Below are 26,017 nucleotides of genomic sequence, written 5' to 3'. Positions count from 1 at the left end.
TAAAAAAATGCACCTCCCATTTGATGTCACTTTACACAGGACCACCAAAGCAGGACTTCCTGACCACAGCTGTTAATCGTGAAAGGATACACTGACTTTTTCTGCATGCTGACATGACTTCTTGCTTCAGAGGGATCCAGGGGCTCACTATTTATGATCGTCTAATAGCAACAAATTGAACTAACAATTTAGTAGACAGGAAGAAAGCACATTTTATTATCTTTCCAACAACAAATATTTATTGACTTTCTAATGTCTCCTGAATGTAGAAGAATCTAGATGCAGAGCAGCATGTCATGAGCCAGAAAAGTTTAGATCAAAAGATATAGACTGTTCTCAGGAAACTTACCATCCAGTGGAGAGAGGGTTGGGGTGGGGGCACCTTTCACATATTCACTGCAGTACAAAATCGTATAATAACATAAGTTTAGCTGGGAGATGGAGATGTGGCAGTGGCTATATTCAGAGGGGAAAAGGGCATTAGCTAGACAAGCTAGTCTGAATAAGGGCAGGCGTCCTAGAAGACACAGCATTTGCACTGGCCATTAAATGCTGAGCAATTATTTAAGAAGCTCTGGGGTCAATACCACCTCTGACACATAAGAGGTGTATGACTAACCCAGACCAAATCCTTTGACCACTCTCCCTCCCCAAGATGCCCCTAGAAATTCTACCAAGTCACCAATAGTAGTCAATATGCCCCTGTACTTAGATGGAGTTTCTACCTCAGGGAGTTCCTCACACAGATAAAAATCACAGATCCAGAGCAGACAAAAGGGCATTCAAAAGGCAAAAGAGCTAGGGCAGGGGAAAAGTGGGGTATCTCAAACATATAGAAGACTAAGTATTTATTTTCTAAAATGCTGTGGTGCCCATTAAAGCCCTCAGTTTGACATTCTTGAAGAAGCAGATAAATCTAGTCTTTCCTAGACTTCATAACGTTGGTGAGGATACCATGTTATTAAAGCACCCTCCTTGTTGAACAACTGGTCCCTGACATGAGCTTCCTGTTTTATTTTTGGCTTGGTCTGCAGGATAAAGTGAATTCTGTCTCCCCCCACCCCCACATACACAGCAGGCCACTGGAGGGCATGAGATTGATGTTGGACCAGGATGCCAGCTTTCCATGAGGAGTGGAATGGGACAAGAAGTACACAGAGTCTCTGAGGTGGCTATCCAGTTTAGAACACATTTCAAACTCAAAAACAACTGCCCAGAGTGAGGAAAGGCAGAAATGAAACCAGTAATTTTTGCTTCTGAGGCAAACGACAGGTAGGGTGAAGGCTAAACTGAGTTCCTCTAGGACACCAGGAAATTTGTTTACCATTATTAAATGACTAGCCATGAAGGGGGATGGAAGTAGAAGAAGGCAATGATGGAGCCTCTGAGGAAGAGTTGCTGGGGAGAGGAATTATGCCTCTGGAGAGTGTAAATAATATGCTCTAAATTTTTCATCCAGAGGCAAAGCTCCAATGGCCCCACCCTAATCCTGGTTCTGGGAATAGGTAAATCTTCTAGATTCCCCAGGTCTTGAAGGTAGGGTTTAGAAACCATCTAACATTAATGCCATAAACAATTTTCTCTCTCTGTTACAGGGATCAAAACTAGCCAAACCCTGTATCTGTACAAAGATTATTTCATGAAGATCAATTTAAAAAAACAATGGAAAGGATTAACCTTCCACAGTCTAATGGCCAAAAACTCCACACTGGTGTCCACCAAGCACCTAGGTAGTAATTCTCCTGTAAGAAGTGAAACAAACTATGGTGGTTCCCAAACTTAGTGAATGGTACAATTAATCTTTAGGAAAGTCTTGTCAAGAATTTCCCAGAAACCAAGTCCATGTTGGCCTCGGAATGAATAGGAAGCCAGATTCTGGTTCTATCACACAGAAATTTCTGGGGTTTATACAATAGAGAGTCACAATCTGGGTTATAAATGCCCACAGGACACCAATATCTGCAGTTATGGTTAAGGGATGTCTGTCAGGAATCTGCCATTAAGAAACTGCTTGTTTTTTTTGCTTTTCTCTTTTTTAGAAGCATCTTTCATAGAGTATATGAGTTGATAAAAAATTTTTTTAAAGGTTTTAATATAAGAATGCTTTGTAGGTTGTGTGTCCCAAAGGTCTTCGTTAAGTTGGAAGCTTTAATAATTTCAAGCAACACTAAGACTTAAAAATCCCCCCAAAACCCTTACTTTCCATCTTAGAAGAGCACTATGGGCTAGGCATTTGGGGTTAAGTGACTTGCCCAGGGTCACACAGCTAGGAAGAATCGGAGGCCAAATTTGAACCGAAGCCTGCCTGTCTCCCAGTCTGGATCTTGATCCACTGACTCACCCAGGTGTTCCTTCTTTTTCAGCAGTTGGAAACTTAGAGGCCTTACTGAACTAAAGAAGATACCTTTGTGGTTTCTGATGATGGTAAAACAGAGTTTGCAGCCACCTTAATTAGTAGTCCTTCCAGGGCAACCAAGCTCTTACTCACAACAAATGACAGCTTTTCTCTCACATGGCGCCAGGTTTCCCTTGGAACACAGTGAGCTATTGCATAATTATATCCTCAGGTCAAAATGGAAGTATAGTTGTTACCTTTCCTCTTGATTTATTGGCTGGGGTGAGGCAGGGGGTGTGGGAGAGGGGAATGGAAGCAAATTCCATCTCCATATCTATAACTCTTTATCCTGACTTAATGCAAAAGGTTTCTAGGTCCAATCTTCCCACTTAATTGGTATGGGGAATTTCTAGTGAGAAAACTCCCTCTGCCAATGGGCATTACCAACCATCCTACAATTTATAGTCTTAGGGAGTTGCCCAAGGTCACCCAGCCAGGATGGGTCAGAGGCAAAACTTAAACTTAGATCATCTGGATGCCTACACTAACCATTATACCATGTATTCCCCCCCCCCCTTTTTAGATTGGGGTAATAGCATTAAAAAAAACCTGAAGGAATTTAGGGAGATACCTGCGATTCATCCTGGGTGTACAGGAATAAAATGTAGCAAAATAGGAGGGAGGTGGCACAGGTGGCACAAAATCTTCCGGGTCCGGAATGCGTCCATGTCCTTCTATTTCCTCTGTAGAAATCTGGGATTCGTCCTAATCAAACAGCACCACGATTAATTAGCCAATAGCCTTCTGCACCAGAGGAATACTAAACATACCAGTGAGTTATGCAAGGAAGCCTGTATATGAATTGCCAATGGCGCCTTGCACTCACTTACTATGCAGGGTCTTCGGGTGGCAAATATCTGTAGGTAACGCAGGGCAGCTGCCACCAAGCAAACAGTCGTGGTCAGGGCATTCAGGGCACACAGGGCAAAGAGGACTTTCTGAAGTGGGAAAGAAAAACAAAACCACTAGAGTCCTGGTTCAGAAATTAAATGTATTTGGAGCACAAGATACAATATCAAGTTTAAAGAATAATTTAAATAAAGTAAATGATTCCTATAAGTATTTCTTTTCTTCATCTTGTGAAAGTGTTCTTTTGCAAGCATTAGTAATTCAGGGATTGTATGAATAACCCAAGAGTTTCTGATTTGGAAAGATCTAGTTCTAAGTGTGGCTCTTTATCTTATTATCACCATCAAATCAGTGTCCTAGAGGAAATTCTAGGTAGAAAAACAACTGATGGTAATTGATGATTGATGATAAATTTGATGATAATTTTTTTCCCTCTTCTAATGCTGCTGTCACCATAGTCTCCAGGCTCCTTCTTTACCTCCACCCTGACAGCATACTTTTAATTTGCAGCCCTTACTTCTATTTCATTGGCCACAGGATATGATGTCCAAAGGGAAGCATCTGGCAACCAAGTAGGTAGACTGCAGGAAAATATGCTCTTCACTTCTGCACAAGCATCTTAAAATAGTAGCAAAGGGAACTCCAGACATTTCTTTCTGTTTCCATAACCCTGACTCCTAAGCTAGGGTTTTCCTCCAGAGATTCAGAAACCAGAGCAAGAAAAAGCTATTTCTTAATCCTACAGAAGCTAGAGAATGGACAGCCTCGTGAAATTCCTCACTTCCTTCCCTCTAAGAAGGGAACAAATAGGAATAAATATAATTTTAAGGGGAATAGAAATATGATATATAATAAATATAATTTGAAGGCAAAGAGGGAAAAATAAAGGGAAAGGGAAGAGAAGGAAGAGAAGAGGAAAGAAGGGGGAAAGAAAAGAAAAAGAGAAAGAAGGAAACAGAAGGAAGGGGAGGGTGGAAGGACAAAAGAAAGAAGGAAAGAGAAAGGAAGGGGAAATAAGGGAAGAAAAGAAAGGAAAAAGCCATCAATGTGTGTGTGTGTGTGTGTGTCTGTGTGTCTGTGCACATGCACGTGCACCCACACAGGTGGTTCAATTTTCAGTTGAGGCTGAGTCTCTGTGACCCTTCCCTTTTTGAGTTTTCTTTGCAGAGATAATGAAGTAGTTTGCTATTTTATTTTATAAATGGGGAAACTGGGGCAAACAGAGATAAGTGACTTGTTCAAGGTCATACACTAGTAAGTGTCAGAGGTCAAATTTTAACTCATCTTCCAGACTCTAGGAATAGCTTTTGGAAATTTCATTAAGCTCACTTTTACATTCCACTGTTAACTATAGTCATCTATTATATGAACTTGGGTCTTCTCGACATTATAATAATATTATGTAGCATTTAAATAGCATGTTAGGGTTTGAAGAGCACTTTACAAATAACGATTTTATCTTTACAGCAGCCCTAAGCAATATGTGCTTTTATTGTCTCTAATTCACAGCTGAGGACACTGAGGCAGAGGTAAGTGATTTGCCCAACATCACACAGCCAATAAATGTCCCAGGTTAGATTTGAATACATCTTCCTAACTTCCAAATTCCAGATTCAAATGTTCTATATATTATGCTACCTAACTCCTTACAATTCTAGCCTGCAATGTTTATCTGTTAACCAAAAGGATACGTTTGAATTTTTCTTATATTTCCTTCATAGAATGACAGTTCTTAGCAATCTCTGGATCTTCTTTAAGCAAACAGATTATTATCCTGTGGAACAAAATTGTAAGTGGGCCCCCTAATTCCTGACTTTACTAATAGTTCTTCCCTGCTTTAGAGGCTCAAATTCAAGGGCTATAATGTGTCCTACACTCAGTGTAACTAACAGTATACATACCATTCAACACAGATAGATACATAAATATTCCAGGTCGCTTATAACTACATTCCACAGCCTGATTCCTATGAACAATGTAAAAGAAACAAATCCTTACATAATGTAAGAGGATACAATATTGTCTGGCCTGTGGGATTCTCTTCCCATTATTTCTGTCCGTGATTCCCTGATGAGCAACTGCTTATTTCTATATTTCACGGATTCACTGTTTGAGAAAGGTGCTAGAGAATGGAAGTAGACACATGCAGAGTGATGGGGCTTTTTGGTTAAAAAAAATGTAACAACCATCACCTTAATAATAGTGACTAAGATTCATCTAGCTCAGGGGTCCCCACAATTTTTACACAGGGGGCCAGTTCACTGTCCTTCAGACCATTGGAGGGCTGGACTATAAAAAAAACTATGAACAAATCTGTATGTGGCTGTCTGGGATAGTGGAGGCTGCAGCGCTGGCTGGGATGGACCTCTCACACCTTGCACTGGCCCCTCACTGCCACCACTATACCAGGCAGCAGTATATTCAGTGCGGAATCCCCTCCCCCAGATTGCTGCTCATCATGCTGACATCTTCCATTGTGCAGCCACATAAGCCTTTGTGCTGCGCCTCGTTCTCCTTCAGTTACTCTCAGAACAAGGCGCCACACAAAGGATTATGTCACCGGAAGTAGTACTGTACATGAGTGATGCCTCCCTTTGAGATGCCGCCACATACAGTGCTTCTCTCACTGACCACCAATGAAAGAGGTGCCCCTTTGGGAAGTGTGGTGGGGGCCAGATACATGGCCTCAGGGGGCCGCATGTGGCCTGCGGGCCATAGTTTGGGGACCCCTGATCTAGCCCTTTCAAATTTGCATTGTCAAGCAAAAAGCCATTACAGATTTTCAGGTACCTTTAATAGAAGGTGAACAGCACTGCATGGCTGGACTGGGAAGAGCTTCAACACGTTTTCTTTGTCTGTACATTTGGTAGGCTGAAATTCTTCACAGCAGAAGCAAATCTTGCCTTCTCCTAGGTCCACCTTGGGGACAAAAAAGCAGGACAATATTTTTATTAACTATGATACGTAAAAGAAAGGAGGGGGGCAGCTGGGTAGCTCAGTGGACTGAGGGCCAGGCTCAGAGATGGGAGGCCCTGGATTCAAATCTGACCTCAGATACTTCCTAGCTGTGTGACCCTGGGCAAGTCATTTAACCCTCATTGCCCAGCCCTTTCTGCTCTTCTGCTTTGGATCCAATACACAGTATTGAACCTAAGATGGAAGGTAAGAGTTTAAAAAAACAACAATGATAACCTCCTTTCTACCACTGCCTACTCATACATATAACCTTAATACATAGGCTATGCCATGAAGAACCTATTGAGTAACCCAATCAAAAATGTCCCAAATTGATTAAAGCATTCAACAAGTATTATTAAGAACTTGCTAGGTATATTGGGGTTACAAATATAAAAATGAGACAATTCCATGCCCTTGAGAAGCTTATAGTCTACTTGATCGCCTAGGGCCTTCTTACCCTTCTGGAATATTCCCCAACATGCCAACTTTCTTCTCCCATTGGGTCCTCCATTTTGGCAAGGGGCCCACATTGGCCATTCTTCATTCTTTCCCAAGCTGTGCTACTTACTCTAAAAACTTCACTACCATGTTCCCTACAAGGTTACTTTCTTCCCTCTTACCCTTTTTCAATTCCCTTGGTCCTCCACCAGTGGAATGTAAGCTCCATGAGAGCAGGGAATAACTTTCTTTTGTTGGTAGATATATTACCCCAGAACTTAACATAGTGCCTGACACAGAGTAAGTAATAAACTATGTTGCCTTCAACTGGATTCTCATCTTTAAATCAGCAGCTTCAGTTGTGGCATGTCTTCTAGAAAATGTTTGTCCTGGTTTTGTTTATATTGTACAATAGTGACTAGCTATTCATTTCTTTAATAAGAACTCTGTAGCTTCCTTAAATTCTCATAGTTTGAAGTTGGGGACATGAAAGCTCAGGGACTATAGGAAACTTTTCTAGTGGATGGATTCCTAATTTTCAGTCTTCTCCTTGAGTTCCTAAAGCTGACAATTTTTTTTTCTAGTTGAAGACTAGAGCTGTGGAACCACAGGATTTGGGCACTATGGGGGAAAGTACTTAGTAAGGAGTCTCAAGAGCAGGATTTGTGAGATCTGTGCCTGCCATTTACTAGCCCCTTGACCTTGAACAAGTGGCTGATCAGCTGTGAGCCCATTTACTTATCTAGGTCTGATACCTACTTTACTTTTATCACAGGGTTTTTGTGAGGATCAGCTAAAACTTTTTTCTTCCACTTTGTAGCTAAAATAATGGGCATTTAACAAATGACTAGTGAAAATATTTATAGCAGCTCTTTTTGTAGTGGCAAAGAAACAGAAATTAAGGAAGGCAGTGGCCATCAGTTGGGGAACAACTAAACAAAATATGATATGTGAATGTAAAAGAATAATATTACTATTGTGCTATAAGAAATGATAAAACATTTTTTCAGAGAAACCTTGTGAAGATTGGTATGAACTTATGCAGGACTGAATTAGCAGAACAACTTACACAATAACAATGTTGAAACCTTTGAAAGACTTAACTCAAAGCAGAACAAATGGCCAACCACAATTCCAGAGTATTCTACCCACAATGAGTCACAGAGGTGATATGTTGAGGGTTAAAAATAAGACACATATTTTTTGGACATGGCCAGTATGAGAATTTGTTTCACTTAACTATCCATATTGGTTAGGAAGGGTTTTATCCTCAATAGAGAGAGAAGGTGGGAGGGAGAGAAGAGATTTTTGTTCATGAAAAAAAATTTTTTAATTAAAAAAATTAATTACTGGTGAATAAATAAGTATGTTTGTTGTGATAGTAAAGTGCCACATTCATATGGTCAGAAATAATTTTGTTCAATGCCCTTATTTTCTAGTTAAGAGAATGAAAGCTCAGAGAAGTTAAATGATTTTTACAAAGTCACACAGCTGCTTTGGTGAATAGAGGAAGAAAAATCAGAAGAATAGAGCCTAAGGAACCCTACTATGAAGAAAAAAAAAACATGAGTTTTTGATATATTGATTTCCTGACCTCTATTTGACTTCCCAGAAATTTTTTTTTACATTCTGCTAGATCCTCAACCAGCATTCAAATGAGGTCATTGGATTTCTGAGTTCTACTTAGAAGAGGTATTATTTTATATTTTAAAAGACTGTTTCCTTTAACTTCATGGTAGAAAAATAGATATTTAACTGAGAAATGAAAAAACTGTTTAAGAAAGGGGTCTTTGACAATGCCAACTTCCTGCTCTCAATTGAAATAGACAGTTATTGATTTTGACAGTCTAATCCGTCTCTTCACAAACTAATGATGCATGATACTATTGATGTTACTGAAGTTATGCTTGGCTTGTTCTCCTCATAAAAAAATTGCGGCAGAGTTCAATAAACTGACCAACTATACTTTTTTTTCCTCCTAGGCCATCCTCAGGTTTCACTGTGGGGGTTTTGTACTAAGACCAAATATCAATGCTTTTGCATACCAGGAAAGCCAGAAATGAGAGCTTGAGTTCAGAAGCACACTGGATTTTAAGGTCTGCTCACCAGATCACACCTGGGTACACTGGACACAAACTGGGCCCCCTGGCAGCCTAGGATAAATCCGGCAAGATTCAACAGGACACAGACCACAGACAGTAAGACAAAAAGGTTCACCTGAAACAATAAAAGATGGGTTCACAATTGTTAAAGGAAGGTAATAAAACACCCTGAAGCAGCTTGAATTGTTTATAAAATGGAACATAATGTCTTGCAGTATTAAAAAAAAAAGCTACATTTTAGATGTACCAAGTTATAAAAAGGTATACCATCCAAATTAGTGAACTGAGAATCAGTGTTACCCCTCTTCCTTCCACCCACCCCCAATCTCCTCTCAAATGACTTTGTCTTTACCTTCCCTATTTCCCTGTCTTTCTCATTTCTTAAATTCAATTCATGAATGGCATACATTGAACATCTAACATATGTATCTTTATTAAATACTGTATCTCATTAAGCCCTATCTATAGCTTAAGTCTCTCTAACTTGACCCAGATGCTTTGGGGTTGGTAATAAATAGCTAAAGCAGAAGTTCTTAACTATTTTGGGAAATAGGACCCTCTGGTGGTCTGGTGTAGCCTATAGAAACTCTTCTCAGAATAATGTTTTTTAAAGCAAAAAATAAAATAAATAGTATTACAAAGGATGCCAATTATATTGAAAGAGTTCTCAAAATATTTTTTAAATCAAGTGCAGAGATCCCAGGTTAAGAGTCTCTGGTTAAAGGAAGAACGGGAAGAAGAGAGAAAACCAGTGAGCAAAAGGAAAGATCAAGACTTCATAGAAGAAATTTGAAGTTCATTTTTGAAGTTTCAAAAGTAAGGACATGCCTAGTACAATTCATTGCAAAAGTCAAGCCCAGAGGGACAAGCTTAAAAGAAATTAACCTGAACTGGAAAGAAAATCAAGCCATTTAAAAAAAAAAAAAGCCAGCTAATTTAGCCCACAGCACTTTCCGTCCCTTTATCTTATTAATGGTTCCTTGTCATCAGATGCATCACTCCTATCGAGGGAAAGACAGTTCATATTTTTCTATTTATATTGTTTATTTTTAGAAGCTGATTGGTGTTTTGAAACTACTCATATGCATTAATGTCAGATTTGTTATACTCCACAGAATTCACTTTTTATCCTTTCTTACGAAATCAGAAATTAACCACCTTAGCAGTTTATTTGAATGAGTGAATGAGAAAGATTTTCTGCAGATTTTCTTGCTCTTAAAAACTGTTAAGTTGAAAGACAGTGCCTGTAGTCATATCTGAAATCTGCCGAATTCCTGAATCTTGAACAAAACAGGTTTGGGGGCTTCACAGACAGAAAGTAGCAACAGTTGAAAGCAAACAAGTTTCAGCCAGATTGCTTCTTCAGGCTGATACTTATTAATAACATGTTACAGGCAGTAGCTGTGGTTCAGAAGCTTGACTGGAATTTTATCTTCCCATTCTTTCCTCTCCTTTGGTATAAACTTGTAAAACAATCAATCCTATTCACATAACAGACATTTTTGAGGTTTTGAGACCCAGCAATTGGAGACAGGCAGGACATATCTAGTGTCTCTGTATTTACCATGGTTACACAACAAGCAAACCAAGATAAAGAATATAGTCTTTATTATCTCCCAGCTTGAGAGAGTTTAGGCACCAGGGATTAAATAAAACCATTTCCCCTGCAGATTTCCCTAAAGTTAGATATGTACGACTATAACCCCATATAATTAATAATTGATCAGCCTCAAGTAAGAAGTCCATAGTTGATACTGAAAATCGAAAATTAGGTTTTTTTTTACTTAGAAACCACAATCTTGATCATAACCAGACTAATTCTTTTAATAATGAAGCCAATGTTATGGAGGGGGATAAAGTTCTAAGGTCTTTGCCCTTTTCAATTAAAAGAAGCTAGGTGGTATTGTAAATAGAGTACTGGCCCTGGAGTCAGAAGACCCAAGTTCAAATTCAACCTTAATTTTTTTTATTCCAAATCTTACAAATCCAAATAAAACAAGTATTTTTCCATATATGAAGAAAAGGGAGACTGCACACAAAGGAAATCACAAATCTCTTATATGTTTAGCTTATTTTTGTTCATATGTCCATAATGAATCCCATTCACAAGTGTCCTAGCCTCTCCCTTGCCTCCTTGCATCTCAGAAGATACCATCTGGGAGAGCTACGTGTTCAAACAACATAAGTCTTTCATGTTTTCATTTTTTAGTACACTCACATTCAACCTTAGACACTCACTAACTGAGTGACCCTGAGCAAGTCACTAAACCACTGTCAGTTTTCTCAACTGTAAAATGGAGATAATAATAGTACCTACTCCCAGGGTTATTGTAAGGATCAGATGAGATCATGCTTATAAAGTATTTAGGACAGTGCCTGGCACATAGAAAAGCACTTAAGAAATGTTGATTTCCTTCCTTCTAATTTATCCTCTACAGAGCTGACAAGATGACATTACTAAAGTCACTGTGTCATTTTTTTGCTTGAGCTTCAGTGGTTCTTCGTGGCTTTACAAAAAGGTACAAACTTCTCTGTCACTTAAAGTTCTTCACAATCTGGCTCTAATTAATATGGCCAGGTGATTCACACACATGAAATCTGTATATTCAATCCACTCACAATTCCCTGCCCACAAGTTCTATCTCCTGCCCCTATCCCTTTGCCCAGACTGTTCCCCATGCCTGGAATGTTTGGGGTCTTTGTTTCTACCTCTTGGAACCCCTAGTTCCCTTCAAGGCTCAGCTCATCTGACACCTCCTTCAAGAAAGTTTTCTGATTTCCCCAGTTGTTGGTGCTATCTCCCTAATGATGTGTATTTATTTTGAATATATCCTTTATTTACAAATCTATGACCATAGTAGAGTCAAAAGTTTTTTAAGTCAAACTCTTTAAAGTCAAAGATTATTTCACTTTTGCATTTGTAAACCCAGTGTCTCTCACAGTTTCCAACACATTGTTGTAACTCTAATTCTGAAGCTTTAATAAATGACCATGGATTGATCAAAGCCAATACATAAAGCAAAAATCCCCATGAAGTAGGGCTGGATATTAGATGGAGCCATATTGAGTGCCATTATTTCCTCCTTTCTCTTCTTTCTTTCCTCTCATCTTCCCTCTTCCTTCAAAAAAAGAAATTGAAAGGGATGGTCACCAAGTGTACAATGTATGTGTTAGGGAAACAGCAAACTGTTGAAACTCTGGACGAGAATTTGGATCACCCAATCTCATCAGCCCTTGTAGGGCACAGGACATTGTTTTACAAAAGGCTTCCAACCCCTAATGTTGCTAAATAGTTTTATATATGCATAGCCCTAGATAGTAATATGTATGCGTATTTCTGCTTTCTCCCTCTCCCACCTCCTATTCCCTCTCTCTTCCCTTTCTTTCTCCTTCCCTATCCTCTCTCTCTCTCTCTCTCTCTCTCTCTCTCTCTCTCTCTCTCTCTCTCTCTCTCTCTCTCTCTCTCTCTCTCTCTCTCTCTCTCTCTCTCTCTCTCTCTTTCCCTCTCTCCTTCCCTCAGTCTTCCTCTCTCTCTTCCTTTGTCCTTTTCTCTCCTTTCTCTCCCATTCCCTTTCTCCCTCTCTTTCCCCCTCTCCCTCCTCCTTTCCCCTATAACCTCCCTTTCTCCCCCATCTTTTGTCTCTGTTTTTTTGTCAATCTTTCTCTTTAACCAATCTACAGCTTACTGACCTAAGTATTATCCCCAAACCATATATAGACCCTACTATGTCCAATGGCTATCATCACAAAGACAAAACCCAATGCTCAATTCAAAGAATTCTCATGGCAGAAGTTTTTAGGAGATAACAGATGGTTTATAGACAAGGTCTAATAAAGACCACTAGGAACCTTAGAACTTATGTAATTTTCAGTGATTTATGAAGAATCACTCTCTCCTCTGACCTACCTTTCCAGTTCTGGCTCTGTGAATAATTATCAAATCAATATGAGCATTCCTGAAAAGGTCATGTCAATCAATGGCTCTGTGACTCCTCTCACTGCTCCTCTGCCTTCCTTGTCTAAAACAGCCCTCTCTCTACTCCTCCCTATATAGTGGGATCTTCCCCTCAGAACACAATTTTCTTGAGGGTGGGACAGTTTTGGTTTTTTGTTTTTTCATCTCCCGTGCCTAGCACAGAGTCTTGAACATAGTCCTAAATAAAATGTTTGAACATTTGCTGAATATTTTAATTTCCTAAGGTCCATACCATTTTATAATTATATCCCTATTCCCACAGGTGAAATTTATATAACATTTGAGAGCTTTATAAATTATTTTATATCCATTGCCTCATTTTATCCTTATGGCAACTTTGTAAGGTAGGTAGTGTGTATCTTATTGTATCCATCTTACAGATAAACAATCTAAGAGGTAAACTAACTTGCCTAAGGTCACACAACTATTAAGGGCCACAGCCAAGGTTTTAAGTTGGATTTAATGGATTTTACATTTGTTTCATTTCTGTTGAACCCAAATGGAAGAGGAATTCTCCAGATGGTGAGGTCCCCCAGGTGTTCTTATTTGCCGATGACGATGACATTGTACAAACCCTATAATCCTGGAGTTTCTTCAATGAAACCCAAAGTCACTCAGAAGAAACTGCCCTAGCAATCCACTAAAGAAAAATGGAATGACAAAGAATTCATATCATTCAGATTATGACTTGCAATTAGATAAGATTCAAGTTAGTTATCTCTTAGACAGAGACTAGAGAGAGAGAATAAGCTGGCTCCAGAACAGAATAGGAGGAAAAGAGTGGGCTGTATCACATTTCAGAAATTACATGGCACTTTCAGTCACCCCAAGTTTCTCTTTGTCAAAGCAGGTTTTTTTAAATCTTGCATTTTCTCCTAGTGAAGACATTAAAACTATCAATCTTGAAAGCCATCATTAGAGAATCATAATAGCCAATGAGCCAAAGGGCAATGAAACAATGCATGGTGAGTGCAAACTGGTTTCAGCATAGTACCAAAGATGGCACGTGCACAAGATAGGGAGTTAAAGCTACCGCAGAAATGTATGACAGGAAAAGAAGATGGACTTTTCATGGAGGATAAGCCAGCCGCAACAAATAAGTAGCACAAATACTCTACTAATAACCATGAAATGTGGAAAGTCCCTAAAGAAGGCCTCCTACCTAAAAGAAGGTTAAATCTTTTGTGAAAGACTTATTTAGGAACATGGACAAGAATTGCACAGGATAAGAAGTACGAATGGGTCATAATCTCCACTGGTCTCTGGCTGGCCTAGTACCCCAAACTGGTGCTGTCCTTATCCTGAAATATTAACAATTCTAAGTATTTTATTCTTTTTTTTTCCTTTGCCAGGAACTTCTGAATCCCAGCGTGGTTTTACTGTAGGGTTTATTTTGGAAGGGATGGGATTAAGTTCAGAAATAACCTATAAAAGTAAAGTTAATTTAAAAATGAATACAAGAAATCAACTCAGAGCAATCTGGGTAACTCCCAAGTTTACTAAATCTGCTTAAACTTATGGTTCTCTGGCCTTCTCACCAGATCTGGACCTTGGTTGCTACTATCATTTCTGGGACCATGGCCCAGACTCTGGCTGTTATAAAATCACAACAGCATTCACCTTTTCCCAGAACCCTTCTGCTAATATGCTTATTCTCCTTGTTTCTAGTGTCCTAGACACACCTAATTAGAATGTCATGTAAGAGGAACGGTAAGAAAACAATTCGACTGAACTATTGTGTGTGTGCAAAGGCCATATATATAATAAATAAAGGCCAATATATAATAAGGTGATAGAGTAGGTTGGAGCCAGATTTTCAAGGACTTTAATGCCAAACAGGTATTGTAGACCTGAAATGACAGATTTGTTTTCAAGTTCTCATCCAAATTGGAATTGCAAAATATACTCGACCAGGGCTGGAACCAAAGCCTGAATATATGGCAAGTGGAATTGTCTAGCTAGAATGGATTTCTCAGTGACATCCCAACCTTCTTCAGACTAACAAGTATCTATGCTGCTTTTAAGTGTCTCTAAGTATTTTTACAAGTTATTTTAGAAATCCAGGTCAATGTTTTATTGCATACACTACTCTAGAAAATTCTTAGTTTCATTGCACATATTATTCTAGAAAATTCTTCTCGCTAACTTAAATCTCCCCTGCTATAGTCAAGGCTACTATTTTCTATTGTTGGCACGTCAAATGCTCTGTGATTTCATTAGTAATGGCATTTCTTCTACCAACAGAGATTGCAACAATTCCATAGCCTTACTAGATATTTCACAAGTTGCTGTGTTGAGAAAAAAAAATTAATCACCTGATGGCCAGCATTGCAGTAATAAATCTTTCTTAGAATAGTGTCTGGTACATAGCACTATAGAAATGTTATCAACTAGTTATTATTTCTGAACTCTGCTAGGCTAGTCCTTGGTCAAGTCACACTATCTTGCTTGGGAGATTCTGTGCATTTGTCAGGTCTAGGGCTTACCTTCAGCCTACTATAGAGTTTAAAGAAAACAAATAAATGGCCAGCAGAACATGGCAGAGAATGGGGATGGAGGAGAGGGAGGAAGGGAAATAGAAAAGGAGATGTGTGCTGCCACACCATTCTTGAGGCCCAATTTTGCTCCATAACTACTCCCAGAAGTTCACTTTATCTAGTTTTACACTGAAGCAAACAGAAGGCTGGAGCCTTTTTCAAGTGCACCAATCCAGGATAAAGAGGCACCAGGTACCCTTGAATACACTAATCATGAAGAGGTCAGATAAAGGGTAAACATGGGTGGGTAGAACATTTTTGATGCCAGGGGCTAATCCTGCCTTTGCCACTTATGACCTAGGCAATCTTGAACAAGTCAATTCTCTTGGCCTCAGTTTTCTTATCCAAAAAAATGAGGGAGTTGGGTTAGATGACCTCTAAGTTCTCTAGGTGGCATAATGGATAGAGCTCCAGGTCTGGAGTCAAGAAGGCCTCAGTTCAAATCCAGTCTCAGGCACTTACTAGCTATTTGATCTTGGACAAGTCACTTAACCCTGTTTGTCTCAGTTTCCGCATCTATAAAATGAGCTGGAGAAGGAAATGTCAAACCACACCAATATCTATGCCAAGAAAACCCCAAATGGGGTCACAAACCGTTGGACATGCCTGAAACACCTGAATAATTAAGTTCCCTTCCATCTCTGTCATGCTATCATCCTGTCCTTTCTCTGGGGGAAATGGATCTCATCTAATCAGCCTGCATCGGCCCCATACCTGAAGCCTTCCCAATTATAGTTTGTATTTCGCTTCTAAGGCTTCAAAATCTGAGGGTCAATTCCATAGAACCAATGAGGAATTGAAGGCCTTTTATTCTAACCTCAAATTAATTAATGATCATTTTTCTATTAGAAATGGCAAAAGTTTCTATGTTCTCTCCTCAAAAGGATCTACTGGAATCAGGTCAGGATGACTCTTACTCTCAAGGATTGGAATTGAGCAGAGCCCAGATCTGAACTTATATCCTGACTCAGACACATACTAGTTGTGGACAAGTGGACAAAGAATTAAATCTCTCTCTTGTCTCATCTTCCTCATCTGTAAAATCAAGAGGCTGAATAGGAGGTCCTCTAAGATCTCTTTCAGCTCAAAATCTATGAGTTTATTAACTGCTCCAACCCTGCTAATAGCCAATAATTCTTCTTGGGGGAAGCCAGAAAATGGAGAACATTTTCTGTGAAGGACTCACATGCCAGGGATCCCTTGACTATAGTGCCCTGGAGCTCCCTAAGTTAACCACTTTAACAGCAAAATATAAAACAACTCCTAAAAACTGGCCTGCTTAGTAGCAGATAGATGCTTTTGAGTAGCACAAGTTTTTGTTTTTTTGCTGCAGACTTTAATAAGAGTAAATTCTTTTATGGTGCATATACCTTTGGGCTTTTAGCAAGGGAATGACTATTTTTCAATTCAATGAACAATGCCATAATCTCAATTTGCTTTGCTCTATCCTTTTTCTGACCTTTTATCCACCATCATCTAATAGCTCTCAGTTAAAAACCTTCTATAAAGCTGTATAATGAACTTGTAGAATATCCAAAATGAAATATTTAATTTGACGTCTTGTTTCCACTTTTCAATCACAAATGTTTTTACAAGACCTCATCCTATGTGGTACCAGACTCTTCCTTATTGGTGAAAGAAATCATTTGCTATTTATATACTCTATGGGCTAAGGGTTGGGTTTTTTTTTTCCTAATTATGAATCTGGAGAATAGTAAGCCACTCCCCTGGGGAGGAAAGCATGACTCAGGATGGAGACTGCTGGAGCCGGCAACCGGCCAAAGGGTAGATGTCCACAGCTCAATGACTCTGGAGTATGTCTTTTCTATCACCTCAGAGCTGCCCATAACCTGGAAGTCAGTGGATTTCTATCAAGGAGGTCAGAGACAGTGGATTTCTATCTGGGAGGTCAAAAAAGAAACTTACTGTGGGAAACACCCTGTCCTGGAAATAGCAAAAGAACACCAGACTCAGAGGGAGGATCATAGAATCCTAGGTTTCAAAGCTAAGTAATTTTTATGCCTGCTTGCCCCTCACTGCCTTCCCTCACCCCCATATCTAGTCAGATTTGAATCCTGTCCAATTTCTCTCTACAGCAACTCTCCCATTTGTCCCCTTTTCTCTTTCCCCACAGGCTTCAGTTTCTCTTCTTGACTATAATAATTGCTTCCTAATTGGTCTCTCTACCTCCAGCTTCTTCTATTTCAAATCTGTTCTTGATACACCCAAGATAATCTTCTTAAGGTACACATATCAGCACCCCACTTTCCTGGTCATTAACTTTCAGTGGTTCCCCATTCTGTATATATGGAATAAAATACCAACTTCCACTATTATACTCAAACCAACCTCTCCAGTCAGATTTCCTAATATTCCCTTCCTCACATCTTATATTCTAGTCAAATGGTATTTATTTCCAGCTATTCTTTAAACAGAGTCACAAATGATTTGAGAAGACTGGATTTGGAGTCAGTAAGAAGACAGACTTAGTTTAAGTCCCCCCTCTAGCAATGAGAAACTGGACAAATCAATAACCTCTCTGAACTTCAGCTTCTTCATTTGTATTATAGGAGAGTTGGATAAGATGGCAACCAACATCCTTTCTATCTCTCAATCCATTATGATTCTTTTATTTGTTGTTGTTCAGTAGTTTGGAGTCTTTGTGACCCTATGAATTATACACACCATATTCTGCTATCCTCCTTCTCTCAAAGTCTATCCAAATTCATGCCTATTGTTTCCATGACACTATCTCTCTGTCTCATTCTTTGCTGCCCTCTTTTCCTTTTGTCGTTAATCTTTCCCAGCATCAGGGTCTTTTCCAATGAGTCTTGTCTTCTCATTATGTGGCCAAAGTATTAAGTTTCATCTTTGGTATTTGACTTTCTAGTGAATAGTCTCAATTAATTTCTTTAAGTTCTGACTGATTTGATCTCCTTGTTGTCCAAGGAACTCTCCCAAAGTCTTCTCCAGCACCACATCTGAAAAGCATGGATTCTGTAGCTTTCAGTATTCCTTAATAGTGCACAGCCATACATCACTAATGGAAAAACCATAGCATTTACCATACAGACCTTTGTCAGCAAAGTGATGTTTCTACTTTTTTTATTATACTGTCCAGATTTCCCATAGCTTTCCTTCCATTTACAGAGGTAGCAATGGGCTGGCAAATTGTTTAACAACTAACTCTCTAGAGGAAAGTAAGTGTACATACTATTATTATTAACTACACGTTACAACAAATTTCCAAGTTTTCCTATTATATGATTGATCTTAAGTTCCTCCCTTCCTTGCCTCCCCACTTCCTGATACTGGCAGGCAATTCAGCTGTATATATACGTTTAAGTTTCATATACATTATTAACATCTTCTCCATCTCTTTCTTAAGCTTAGACAATAAAGGAAACAAAAAGTGAAGTCCTGGTTTGTAGCATTTGCTAATTTTCAAGGTATAAAAACTCACACTGAAAATTTGATGTGGTTCACCAAGAGGTAGCAAACTCCTGCATCCCCTATGTCTGTGATACACTATATCCTCATCTTCCTTGGGCTTTCAGAATATTTCTCTTTCTTCAAGACCCAGTTCAGGCATTGTTACCCACATGAACCCTTTCCTGAGCCCAAGTCAAAGTATTGCTTCCTTCCTAAAATTTTCCTAGCATATTTGGCATTTCTCCTTTGGCCCATCACACTCTACCTTCAGTTAATTAGATTTAACTGTTTACATGTCATTTCATCTCCTTCCTACCATCTCTGCCCCACCCCCATCCTCATTCCTCATTCCTCATGTTAAGCAAAAGAGATAAAGAGATCAAAGGCTGTACCTTTTGTTTTTCTTTAAATCTTTGAATTCCCAACACTATCTTTATCTGCTGTCCATCTAAGAAATAGTAATTCTTACCCAATAAATGTCTTGTTACCTATTTTTGTGTAAAGGAAAGAATGCCAGAATGAATCACCAAGCCTCAGAATTGTCTGGGACTTCTGAGATCAGATCTAGTCCAACCTGTACACAATTAAGATTCTCTTACCAACATCTCCAACAAAAGGTCATGCAACCTCTTCGTGTAATAGCTAAGATTTATATAGTGCTAACTCTGTGCCAAAATAAGTTATTATCTTACTTGAATCTCACAACAACCCTGGGAGGTAGGTGCTATTATTATTCCCATTTCACAGATGACTTTCTTGCCTATGATCACATAGCTAATAAGCAGCAGTCATGAATGGAATCCAGGGCTCCTAATTTAGTATTTTACCAGGGAACCTCTATGCTTAGAAATGAACCTCTAGGTCCCACTGAAGAAGTTCTGACTTCTTCAAGGGGCTCCACTAAGAGTTCTCCCATATAGATCCCTATTATCTCTTCATAAAAGAAACTGTCTTCCCTTGTCTATAAATTGGTCATATATAAGGTTGCCTTGCCCTTTCTATAATACTCCTAGCAAGGAGAGGATGAAGGTAGATATGGATGGCTAAATGTACATGTACAATCTATGACCAGACCCTCATGGCCTGGCATCAATTCAAGAGAAAGAAGGCTGTTCAAAGATCATATATTTGTCACCTACTTTGTCCCTATACAGAAACTCTTCTGGGAAATCTCAGACCATGATTTCTATTTAGGTCTGCACAGTTATGAGTCTCTATGAAAGGTTCTATGTTTTATGAAAGCATTCAGGGTGACAATGCATAGTATCCACAGTCTTTATTTCACCCCCCAGACAGAATACTGAAAACACAAAGGAATTGTGTTTTTATAATTCCACAGACAGAATATTGAAAACACAAAGGAGCTACACAGTAGCTTATGCAGAATCAATATAATCTTCTGTCTCCATTGAGTTTCCCCTTTCCCATAGGGACCTATCAGATTCAAAGTGCGATCATGTGATTTGGATTCCACTTGTCCTTAGAAGCAAGTCTTAACTGACATTTCTGGAGAGGCAATGCCCTGATACTTTGGTGAGCCTCTTATGTACTCCCAGGTACTCGTGTACACTGTACTAAAGACTTGAATTTCCCTCTAAATGAACCTGGGCTCTCACTAGACCTCAATGATGGAAACAATATGGCAGTTCCAATATTAAAAGCCCAGATTTTTTGCTCCTCCAACTGTTGGGACTACATGGCTTATCTTCTCCCAAATGTCTGATACTGACCAATAATCCCATTTTCATTCCAGAAAACCTGAGCCCAGAATTCTCCAGTGTAATCATATGGAATGATTCCATTCTCCTGGGGCAACGTGTTTGAGAACATATGCAAATATAATGTGCTTGAGAGCATTTACAAACAGAGCGTGTTTCTACCAGTGCCTAGGGCAGGCTTCATAGTGACTTAGGACCCAGAAAGTTGGGATGCAACAACTCTTGCTTCTTCATTCCTGTCAGCTCTTGGGTTGTGAGGCTCCCATTTCTGGTGTTGAAGGAGTTTCTGAGAGGGAGGTGTGTGCTAATATATAGGTATCACTCTATTGGAGACCAACATCTGCTCTCAAGTCTTAGGTCTTAGTTCTCTCTGTACTAATGAAAAAAGGAGGGGTGAGAAAAAGGAATAGTTTAACAATGAAGATTTTCTTTCTTTGAGACCCAGTACAAAGGGTTGTACAGAACTTGTAATTCCAACAACAGCCCATTCAACCAAATCATCCCTATTCTCAGATACTCAATCATTTATCCTATATGAAGTGTTAACAGATATTTCCCAGATGTTCATCCATCCAACTCAACAAAGCTGATATATATCTTCCAAAGAGAGATGCAATTAAAATATGGAACAAAGACTCACCTCCCTTTACTACTACTCTGCACATCTGTTACGGTAATAATGATTTCTGAGATCCTGCATCAATAGATCATTGATAATTCACTGTATTTTATTAGCACAAAGCAGATCTATAGAAAATACATCTAATAAGAGATGTATGAAGATTTAAATTGAAATGATGAATTCAAACTTATGTTAGAGCTAGCTCAAAGAAAGTCTGAAATTACTTTGCTAGCATTTACAAAGTGCTTTAAGACTTGCAAAGCACTTTACAAATATTGTCTCTCTTTATTCTCACAAAAACCCTGGGGTAGGTATCATTATCATTATTATTATTATCATCATCATCATCATCATCATTTTATAGATGAGGAAACTAAGGTCAAGAAAAGTTAAGTGACTTGCCCAGGGATACAGAGCTAGACAGGATTTGGACCCAGGTCTTCCTGATTCCAGGACCAGTGTTCTATTCTGGAAAAGACAGCTCAAAAGTCTGAGTAAAAACCAGAAAGTATTAGGGAAAAAAAAAAAGAAAGAAATTATACCAAGAAAGAGAAATTAGCCTAGGACAGAGGCGTGGGGGTACATTAACAATTAGAGGATGTGATATGAATGATTATCCAAGTAAGGAGTCTGAGAAGGAGCATTCATTCAGGTAAGTCATCCAATTATATTATAGGTTAAATAACTTCTTTGGACCTGTCACCATTTTTAGATAATTTCTATGGCAAAAAAAATGTTTTTCTGTTCCTAGTTGCAAGTTTCTGGCTCCATACAATTAATCTTAAATTGGGGATAGCTTAGGTTTGCATTCAGAACATATTATAGGGTTATTCAAATCTTTCACTTTTAACAGGGCATAGACTAATTTAATTTGTGCCATGCATTTCAATGCCCAGTATTAAAAATCAGTTATTGGGGACAGTGACGCTTCAAAGAAAACCTCGGTGAGACAACAAAATAAAATCTTTATGAGTTGCCATTTAGCAAAAGGAATTCAATGCCTGAACATCCAGTACCAAGAAAATCAACAAAATAGAGTACATTACATTTCAATCCATCCCCAAACCCAAGACTCCAATTTTGTTAGACCTGTTTCTACAGTATACATAAACCCAGAATTGTTTGTCTGGGCTCCTTTAATCCTCAGAACTCTTAATTTCTGTGTTCTATTCCTTTGACAACCTTTAAATCTTCTCCAGAAGTCTGGCAAATAAATTCTCTTCTTAGAACAGGTACCCTCTGCCAACATAGCCGACAAAGGGCTTAACTGCAAACTGAATTAGCTAACTCTTTGTCCTTTCAAAAAGTTTCATTTTGCAATGACCCTGCCCCAATTTTTATAGTTTCTTTTATTGTTTTTTTAAAGATAACTTGTGTTTATCCTTCTTCCTCTAAGTAAAGCAAAAAAGACTCTTACTCTTCTTTTCCCTTCCCCCTCCAGGCCTGAAGACACAAACTTTGTTTTGTGCAAGCACAGTTACCAGGAGAACGAAAAGTATTTATTACCACCAATTGTTTATTCCTGGCAAGAAGACTTGCAAATCACAATGGTACTTCCAGGACTTCTGGTCCATGAAAAGCAAATTCTCTCCTGCCAGGACAGATTTTCTACATGGCTCTTTTCCAGCTTGGCTCCCCAGTTACCTTAACTTTACTTTCAGGTCATCTCTTTTTATTCAAAGGGAAGGACTTTATTAGTGAGCTGACAGGCCAACTTAGCAGAGGAGGGAGGCAGGTACTGTGCCCCCAGTATATGTGTTGCCTCTCAAATTCATCCTGTGAGTCACATACTATTTTGAGCCCCTCAAACTGTGAATATATTTGAGTAAACAGGTAGCTTGACTGAACACCAGAAGGCAAAAGCAGTTTTCAGAGTCTCAGACAGGGCTCCATCTCTCAGATAGAAGTTATAACCTCTTTCCTCCGTAGGGAGCATGAAAAGGTTAACTAGTTGTAGTCTTTCTACGAATCAACAATGCTTTTCATAGTAAAAACTATTCTCAGGATACTAGAAGTTTTTATGAACTTCATTAATTGCTTTGTTATTGCCATTACTTGCCTCTGTTCTGCAGCCCATTTTACTAACAAAGAAATCTGCTATGAATACTGTGTATAACAGCAGGAGTAGGTTTCTAGGCATCATATTTGCTGTTTGAACTAAAGGAAATACTGGTTGTGCTTCCTACTTATCCCTAAGAAAAGAGATAGCAAAACAAATTCAAAATGGTAGAGAAGAAATCAAGCATGATTTTTATTACAGAACTCTGGCTGCAAAATTTGAGTCTTTATCACCCCTCCCCTCATTCCATCTTTATGTCCCTGACTTCAACCTTTCTCCAGATCTTTGTCTCTCCCCATAGCTGCCCCCTCCCTTGCCCTATTTCTTTTTAGCTCCTAATAGACCATTCCTCCTTAGCCCTTTAGCAGTGGCAACAACCACTCTTGTCACTATTTTAAGCTGAAAAAAAAGTCAGAAGCATCAGCTGTCTTCGTCTTTCAGTTCTGAACCTGACCTCCCTTTTCCGTGATGGACAGTGACATTAGTTTATCCTGGGAGGTAAAAGTCAGAAAACCCTCAGAGGAGAAGAAATGAGGGTTGAAAAAATGAGGGTGGAAAGCATTCCACCCCTATGCTCCCTGATTTCAATCATCCACCTACAGAGAAGTCAGAAAGGAGAATAGAATAAGGATTTATATCTAGGTAGGCAAAACAAATATTATCTCATTTTATCACAACAACCCTGAGAGGTAGTTCTGTTATTATCCCCATTTTACAGTTGAGTAAATGGAAGCAAAAAGAGGCTAAGTGACTTGCCTAGGGTCACTCAGCTATTCAGTGTCTTCCAGATTTGAACTCAGGTTTTCCCAATTCCAGGTTCAATGCTCTGTCCATTTTACCACCTAGTTGCCTCTACTCAAAAGTGGTTCCAAGCTGTCATTTAAATTTATGGGATTAAAAAAAATAAATACATTTATAGGATTTGGGGAGTAGCTTTTTCCTGTGGCTGTGTGACATAGCCACACAGCTAGTAAGTGAATGGAGAAAAGGGGAATCCATAGAAGAGATGTTGCAAAGAGAAAAGTCATAAGTTGGCAATGGATTGGATATTTAGGGCTAATGCAAGTCAATAGAGGAATGCACCAAAGTTATAAGCCTTGAAGGATGCTGATGCTCTTGAGAGTAATAGAGAGGTTTAGGAAAAAGGGAGAGTTTGGATGAGAAAATAATGAGTTCTCTTTTTGACATTGTATGAGGTAATTATTTAGGGGATTTAGATCCCACACACTCTAATGGTGGGACATGGGAGTCACAGAGTCACATCTGATGACCTGATAGCCTGACATTGATGTCCCCTGGCATCAGTGTGAGTATCCCCAGCATCTATGTGCAACATCACCATAAAGGGAGGACCTAAAGTATTTAAAAAGCAAGCTGAGGAAGGAGTGGGGCCCTTTTGCTTCTGTCTTTGAATGAATGATCTCTGGGGTTTTGCCCTCTTTTGGCTTCCTTCTCTCATTTGACCACAGCGGGCAAGTAGCAGCCTCAGGCATTCAGCTAAATGGAGAATTAGATCTATCCCTAAAGTTAGAAAGACTGAGATCGCTCTCTCTCTCCATCAATCTCTCTCTCTTTACTAATAAATAGTTATAAATCTAGTAATAAGCCTCCAGATTAATTTTTTTTCATAACAACATTGAACTTGAGATGTCCAAAAGGAAGTTGGTGTTATGAGACTGGAACTCAGAAGAGAGTTATATAGGTCTGGGAATCATCTCTCTAGGAACAATAATGGAAATCCTCCAAACATCTTGAAGTCACAAAGTGAAATAGCATAGAGAGAAAAGAGAAGGCAGGCCAGGATAGACTTGGGAATGAAATAGATGAAGATCCAACAAAGGAGACTGAAAAGGAGAAGCCCCAGAGAAAAGAACAATCAGCAATGTCACAACAACCTAGAAAGGACCACATATAAAGGATGGAGATCATTTGTGTTAAAGATTGCAGAAGGACGAGGAGTGAGAAAAGACTTATTTGGAAATTTAGCAATTAGAGATCATTGTCAATTTTGGAGAGAGCTGTTTCAGTTGAATGATGAGGTTGGAATCAAATTGTAGCAGTTTTAGAAGAGAGTAATAATAATCATAATAATAATAGCTAGCATTTATATGCTACTTCTTATGTGCTAGATACCGTGCTGAGTGCTTTACAAATATCTCACTTTTTCCTCACCACAAACCTGTGAGGGTAATGCTATTATTATCCCCCATTTCATAGTTGAGGAAACTGAGGCAAACAGAGGTTAAGTGGCTTATCTAGAGACACATAGATGAGAATTCATCCAGTCATTAATGGCAGCTTTGGAAAAATATATGGCAGACATAGCTTTGTGCTCATCCATTAGTTCTAAGAAATGACATAGCAGCCTGAAACTTACACTCCCAAGTAGAAGAGGGAGGATTTCCTGGGTCTCATGTTCCATGAATCTAACCTTCAAAAGAAAGAATGGAGATTTCTTGAGCAATACCAGCCTTATCAGTTGCTTAGTGTCAAGTTCAAGTGAAAGAAAATTTCATAAGCAACTTGACTCTCTTTTTAATTCTTAAATTTTTTAAATGTATTTTAAAATGTTAGAGTGATTTCAGAATACAAGTTACACAGCATTGGTTACCATGGTATCTTGGAAAATTGGCATTTATGGAGTACCAGTTGAATTGCACTAATTAGCAATTGAAACAGCCAACTTTTTTTTTCCTTCATGGGAAAAAAATTCCTTAACAAAAGGCAGTACACATAATTGTCCAGTTTTCTAAGCTACTTCCTCTATAATTTTGACTTTATATAGGAGTTGAGTTGACAACAGCCACAAAATTAAAACTGCTTCAATACACAAAATATCAACAGCTACCTTCTCTACCTAATTACTACCAGCTACCAGCATTCCTATCCTCTGTTTGCTTAATATTTCATTCTATATCCTTTTGCTAGAAA

General features: G+C 38.8%; 1 protein-coding gene and 1 long non-coding RNA gene across 3 annotated transcripts in view; one reads left to right on the top strand and one right to left on the bottom strand.

Moving 5' to 3' along the window:
* The window catches only part of ENTREP1 (endosomal transmembrane epsin interactor 1), a 74,550-nt gene that overhangs the window by 16,634 nt on the left and 31,899 nt on the right, over positions 1-26,017 (bottom strand). For both annotated transcript variants that reach the window (XM_001373708.5, XM_016423969.2), the window contains exons 3-6: positions 8,747-8,857; positions 6,035-6,163; positions 3,226-3,333; positions 2,967-3,100 (exon numbers count right to left, since the gene is read on the bottom strand). In XM_001373708.5, coding sequence (XP_001373745.3) covers positions 2,967-3,100; positions 3,226-3,333; positions 6,035-6,163; positions 8,747-8,857 — 482 coding nt within the window. The remainder of the gene's footprint in view (positions 1-2,966; positions 3,101-3,225; positions 3,334-6,034; positions 6,164-8,746; positions 8,858-26,017) is intronic.
* Positions 1,040-8,919, top strand: LOC103103053 (uncharacterized). Its single transcript, XR_001623422.2, has 5 exons — positions 1,040-1,272; positions 4,712-4,773; positions 4,966-5,033; positions 8,080-8,332; positions 8,623-8,919. It is a non-coding gene; the product is annotated as an uncharacterized LOC103103053 (long non-coding RNA).

This window comes from Monodelphis domestica, chromosome 7, assembly GCF_027887165.1.
Source record: "Monodelphis domestica isolate mMonDom1 chromosome 7, mMonDom1.pri, whole genome shotgun sequence".
Taxonomy (NCBI): Eukaryota; Metazoa; Chordata; class Mammalia; order Didelphimorphia; family Didelphidae; genus Monodelphis; species Monodelphis domestica.
This window is presented reverse-complemented; position numbering and strand designations above follow the sequence as displayed.